Below are 6,715 nucleotides of genomic sequence, written 5' to 3'. Positions count from 1 at the left end.
CCCCTACTAAAACAATGAGAAAATTGAAGTATTTAGTTCAGATGTTCAACTTAGTTTTAGTTTATTCTATAGTCCGCTCCCACGGGAAATTTCTCCCCCCTAGGTCAACTCATGGCTTTGCCACCAGTTTTGTAGCTAGCTCAATAACTTTGCAAGTAAACTCGGGTTCTGAATACAGCCGGTTGCAGTATTTTTCTTTTCGTCAAACAATTCCACAATTAACTCAAATTAATGATAGTACAGAGTACTGTTTACTCAAGATAAGAAAAAAGCATTCCAAATACATCAGCCCTTTTTTGGCATAGAATGAGCCACAACGGTGATATGTCTCTTGCTTAAGCATGTTTTCAGTGGTGGCTGAAATCAAGTTAATAAATCCTATAACTGATTGCCATCAGCCCTTCTCATGGGCTTTAGTCATAGCGCAAATTCAACCGCTGAAGATGAATAGAAAAGGCTCTTGACTAAGGATAAAAAATGTCGAGGCAAAGTCTGTCAAAAACATCACTGAATTTCACAAAAAGTCACAATATGCACATTTAAAGGGGGAAGCGCTTACATCCCTCCACCAGAGTTTCACCTCAGGTAGTTGCCCAATGTCGATAATACTGAAACAATTGGTAATACATCATACATGGAAAAAAAAACATGTAGACTGACACTTCTGTAATCTAACTATTCACAGAAAGCCTCGATTTGCAGTCGAATAGCTCATAATGTTACACGAATGAGGAGTAGGACTTGTCGTCACATTCAGTCATCACGCTTGGCCTATCAGAAGTCCACTAATTCCCACGATAAGATGGTGGGCGAAAATGTCAGTGACTTGCAGTTGCCGTTACAACTCTGCTGGAGCTAGCATCATCTATAGAAACTGCAGAAGCCAATGACTTTGATGCCCAGGCTCGAGCATTTATAGCACCTTCCTGAAAGTTACTTGCCTTGCAGGGATCCCTAATAGAGCTCAAAAATGTCTTATTTTGTTTCAAGTATCGCAGAGGACGCTCCCACAAGTTCGTTACCCTCACACACTGCATGTTTCTTCTCCAACTACGAGCAAACTCGAGAAGACAGGGGAACACGAGGTACATTAGCCTCAGAACCACAAAAGTGGTGGCTAAAGCAAGATATGTCTCTTGCTTAAGCATGTTTTCGGGTGATCTTGCCCATGAGAAGGGGCAGTCTTCTTCCTCTTCTTTGTCATTTTCTTCCTGATTTGAAGCGCTTTCTATTTTGTCAAATGGCAACTGGTCTCTCGGGTCTCCTTCTATTCCTACAAAATGCATCAGTTAGTGACCTACTCCGTAGTTTATAACCATTGGTTTCTGATAGATCTAATGATCGTCATAACCAGACAAAAGAAGAGTAACAGCCACAGACACAGCAAGAGATGTAAACCAAGAACATGTGAGAAGGTTAATAAGTTGTAGATGGATGCGAGCTTACGGGACCAACCTGATTTGACCCTACTCAAACCAGAAGACAACATCCCAAAACAGACTTGAACCCAAATTGAACGGCTTCAAAATGACCCGTATAAACCGACTAAAAAATGACCTGATTTTGTTAGGACCCCAACTCGTTCAAGTGGTCTAGTTACAGACATATCGGGAAAATTCTTAATCTAACCATTCTCTTAGATTTAGAATACAAAAAAAAATTGATAAGATATCTGGTGAAAGGACAATCACAGAATCACTACAAAGACTAAGAGTTTCAGAACCAATTTAGTAAAGATTTAATATCACGGACCTGAAATGGGGAAAAGAGCTTACCAATGACATCACTGTAGAAAGAAACAAGCGAACTCAGGCTACGTGATCCGCGATAACGAACACGCATTGTAGAGTTCAAAAGGAAAAGAGTTGGAAACCCATGAACCCCATACTTCGAAAGAATGCTGCAATGTTGATCATAATTACATATGAGAGAAATATTTTAAAAAAATAAAAACAATAATAACATCCTGAACATTAAAAAAGATGGATTGGCTGCAAACCTTGGTTTCACAACCGATTCTGCAATTGCAAAGTGAGGAATAGATGGGTACAAGGTAGAAAGTATGGAAAAGCTTGGTCTAAAATTCCTAGAAAATGGGCACCAATGCGCATAAAAGAGTACAGCTACAAAGTCCTGGTTAAGACTGTACACCAAATGCAGTGCCTTCTGCAATGACCCTTCGTCTCCCTTCAAAACCAAAAGAAATGCCATCAGTTACAAAGGTGATTGTTCATAAATATATATTTTGTGGAAAATGGAAATAACAAGAGAAAAACTTCAATGATAAGCAATCTCATATGAAGTAGCATCACATTAAACTTCAATGATACACAAGACAGAAACAGGAGAGAAAAGGGAAGGGATGAAGTATCAAGAATAAGGAAAATTAGCTAAGTTTCAAATAATTCACCTCGTGCATGCTCAAGCACAATGCCCAATGAGATAATACCTTGGGACGCCATACACGCGCCCCTTTGCATAAGGCTCGGCTGTTGAGGCACAATACTAAGCAATATCCGCACATTTTCTTCTAGTTCTTTTATTATGACATTCCTTTTACCCATTAGACCCTACTTTTACCTCTTCACCTATCAAGCCTCTTCGAATTGGTATAGACTACAGTCACACAATTTTCATCTGAAAACACAAATTTGCTTGCAAAAAGGGTAGTGGACACGCGAAAGAACTAAATCTCGATTTGGAACTTGATCTCGTAGTCGGCCGTCGCGGCCTGATCTCAACAACTTTGCAATGAATACAGCCAATATCAGCTCAATATGCAATCACGGTGAACTCCAAAACCTTGATAGCTCGGTCATGTTTTGGAGTCGCGGTCAATATTTGAAACCACGGGCACATGCCTTATAAAACTAAAAAAAGGGCAATATGAGCAGAAAATGGTTGATGTAAAAATAGAAGATCATATAATAGGGCCAATTGAACCTAAAAAATATAGCAAATGACAATATAACTATAGTATCGGTGCAAAAACGATCCAGGAGAAGTAAGAAATCAGTAATCCTTGTTGCATGGAGATGCAATGTTTTACAAAAGAAGAGAAAAATGGTTGCAAGTTAAACATCTTTTTTACAAGGGGGCGCCACAGAAATCAGAACGGGGAGAAGAGGCACACCAGAGACTCAATCTCACATATTCTTATCTCAATCTCTCTCAGTCTAGCCTTTTACAAACCCCCACCTTCAACATCTCCTATCCATGCACGCCCGTCCCCCCATTTTGTCATTCCATGTATCCCTGTGTGTGTGTGTGTGTGCTCGCTTGCATGTGAAATACAAGGAGCATGTCGTCCAAAGAAGATTATTTCTAGATGGATCAAGCCTTTTCTCTTTTCATTTTAGAAATAGACATATTTACGTTTACCTAATGATGTAGTACACTAGTACCCCCACCAGTTCTTTAGAATTGCAACACATTCCATTTTCAGCGAAGGCAGGAATTCATAAGTAAAGCAACAACTGTACTCTTCAAATTTGAATCAAAATAACAAAATAACCATGTAATTATATGGCCCACCTACTTTACCTTTTTATGCCCTTCAAATATGGGAAAAAAAAAACTCATTTGATCAAGTCTCTCCTAAAACCTAGTGTCACTTATATGTTGCAATTCTAAATTTTTGGATGGAGTCTAAAGGTCAAAAGTAAACTAGGACATTCATGAGTCTTGAGAACTAGGTTGATGATATGCGAATTTAACAAATTTGTGTTGCAGCATATATGATGAAGTTGCATGTCTGGACAAACTTTGCAAGAATTGGGTTACCAAATTCGCTAAACCCCGACAAACAGCGAGTCGGTTCGAGCATATTCTATACAAGTATGAAGGCGCTGGCTTATATAATACTCTGTATGACCGTATACACTCTATAAGAGGGTATCTCCTATCGAATGTGATATATTCATAAACAATTAGGAAACCTTGGGGGAGTTATAAGTTACTGTACATGCCAAAATTCTGAACCATGTTTACTAATGTGATTCTTGATTCCGTTTCAGTTACATTCTATTTGACAGCTCCCTTTTTTAACTATCCAACGACGTACAATTTAAAGACCCGAAATGGTGAAGGAATCATATACTTCTACACTACTCAAAAATTTATGGCCACCTTAGTAAACATGCTCTTTCCAAATCATCCCCAATTTAGTTCCTCTCTAATTACTCCGGCTGTTACAGTCAATAGTTTACACTTGCTTTATTTTCCCCTCACAAATCTTAGCCATTCAACCCATCATTAAATGAAAAGCAAAAGTCCAGAATTTCGACATGGTGCCACTTGATTATTTATCCATTGTGTTATTACAAGGGATATGAAACACTATCAAATCAGCTTAATCGCACCAGTACGACACCAAATCGATAACTATCCTCCACTAGCAAGCATCAAATGAACCTATACTCACCTTAGTCTAGTGGTTAAGACGGAGGAATTGTGGACAATAAGTCTGAGGTTCGAATCCCCCCTTCCCTCTATTGTAATGCGACTAACTAGCACCACAAGGTCCACAACCATCATCATTTACCTACCCCAATAATCGAGTTCAGCTAAACCAATTCATATCAAATATCAAAACAATGAACTTTAAATCTACTAAAACAAAATTCACCAAGGAAAAGTCAAATTACCTCAATAACAGCGACGTCATAAGAATGATGAAGACGGCAAATCGAATCTCGTAAACCTAAGATCGCATCAGTAATTGGAACAGCAGGGCAAGAACCCAACTCGGAAACCTTAGCTGAGTCAACTCGTCCTAACTCAGCGAATAATACCACTACTAAAACTACGAAAGCACCCCAAAAATTCCTCATATTCCTCAAATCAAATCCACAAAAACACCCCCAAAATCAAAACTTTTTGAAATCACAACCCTAATATCTCCTTAACAATCCATATTTCACAAAATAAAGCACTACCCAGATAATAAAATTAGTAAAAAGTGATAAAAATCGACAAAAATGAAGGACCCAGATGCAAAATTAGGTTAAATAAAAGGAGGGAGAAATGAAATTGGGGATTTAATAAAAGAGGAATTAGGTAAAATAAATTGAAATAAACAAGTGCATTATAGTATGGAATATATGAAGGGGCAAGATAAAAGATTTTTTGGGGAAGAGTGGGGTATCAGAGCATTAATAAATTTTGAATTGTGATAAAATTTAGGGATTTAATCAATTTAATTATGCTGGGATTTGTCTTTTAGAGTGTTTGGTTGAGGATGAATGTGTAAAATGTAATCGTATTCTAATTCCAAATCCTCAAAAATGTCAGCTCTCTCTTTCCTGGATGCTCAGGTCATCACTCATCATGTGTGCGCGTGTGTGTCTTGTGTCTGGACTCTGGTGTCTATCCACCTGACTTTTCCCGCTAATTGAATACGGAATACATTTGCAATAGTGAGTCAATATAGGATATTAGGATAAGACGGTTTTAAACACGCAATAAGTTAAGTATTCCCTCCTATTCCGAATAAGTGTCTCATTTGGACAATGGCTCGAAAATTAAGGAATATTGTTAAAATAATGAAAATTATTGTATAGGGGTAAGAATATATTAGTTAAATAATGAAAAATATTGAATATGATGGGTTATGGGTGGTTGGGGTGGTAAATAAGAGCTAAGGGTAGGATGGTAAAAAACCATGTTCAAATATGGCAAATGGGACAGTTATGTGAATAAACGGAAATGGCAAATGGGACAGTTATTTAGAATAGGAGGGAGTATTTGAGGATGTTGGAAAAATAGTTACTGCAAGGACAAAACAAACGAACTAAAAATGTAAGTCATTGCCTTAGAAGCTTAATCGCCCTCGACACGCTGGTGTCCAACTGAGAACGGCGCTCCCAAGGTATACACGGAGCTCTTCCAATTTGCACCCAATTGAAAGAGTAGGAACTCGAAAGTTGTTGCTTAGCTTTTATAAGGAACAGAGGAGAGAAACGGATGCGAAATAAATGAGATTACAATTCTCAAAACTGACTTTATGAGAAAACTAGAAATGTCAATTTTCAAAGCAGATAACACTCAACACGAAGCGTGCAATTCAACGGATTTAAAAAATAAGACGAGAAGAATTTTTCGAATCAAAAACAAAACAGACTCCACCCCACACTTCGCGAGCGGCCGACGACGGCGGCGCGCACGTAAGGAGAGTTCATACAAGCCTCCATAATAAGAAGTACCTAATTAAGGGGCACTTGATATATAAACACAAGAATGATTCCTTATTCTACCAATGTGGGACAAAATCTATAGCATTTCTAACATTCCCCCACAAATGGGTAGAGTAAACAAAAAACAATCTGAGCAACATCTAACAAGGATCAGTGCTTAAATGCTACTCCCTCCATTTTTTAGTAATGTTCCCATTTGTAAATGGCTCAACAACCAATGAACAAGGGATTAAGAGCATGTAGGCCAAATAATTAGAGAATAAGGCAAAAGTAACCAAGTTGCTTAATGACTAATCTTTCCCACCAAAAGCATTGGAGTTGTTGAATTATTAAAAAAAACAAAAAAAACTAGGTAGCTGTTTCCCAGGTTTTATACACGGAAAAAAGGGGGGAAATGAAAATTTCATGAAAGTTTGAATTTCCCCCCAAATTACTTGAATTGCTACAAGTGCCTATAACATAAGGCAAAGATCATTCCTACTGATTATACAAACCTACTAAAATTACAAATCTTAAAATTA

General features: G+C 37.9%; 1 protein-coding gene across 1 annotated transcript; it reads right to left on the bottom strand.

The window, feature by feature from the left end:
- Nucleotides 1-493: 493 nt before the first annotated feature.
- Nucleotides 494-5,297, bottom strand: LOC141605321 (5'-adenylylsulfate reductase-like 4). Its single transcript, XM_074424033.1, has 4 exons — nt 4,647-5,297; nt 2,000-2,187; nt 1,776-1,900; nt 494-1,273 (listed from the first exon to the last, which is right to left on the bottom strand). The coding sequence occupies exons 1-4, from the start codon at nt 4,830-4,832 to the stop codon at nt 819-821; spliced, it is 954 nt and encodes a 317-aa protein (XP_074280134.1). The 5' UTR covers nt 4,833-5,297; the 3' UTR covers nt 494-818.
- Between the last annotated feature and the right edge of the window lie 1,418 nt (nt 5,298-6,715).

This window comes from Silene latifolia, chromosome 10 (genome assembly GCF_048544455.1).
Source record: "Silene latifolia isolate original U9 population chromosome 10, ASM4854445v1, whole genome shotgun sequence".
Classification (NCBI taxonomy): Eukaryota; Viridiplantae; Streptophyta; class Magnoliopsida; order Caryophyllales; family Caryophyllaceae; genus Silene; species Silene latifolia.
The sequence above is the reverse complement of the archived record's forward strand: the minus strand, read 5'-3'. Positions and strand labels throughout refer to the sequence as shown.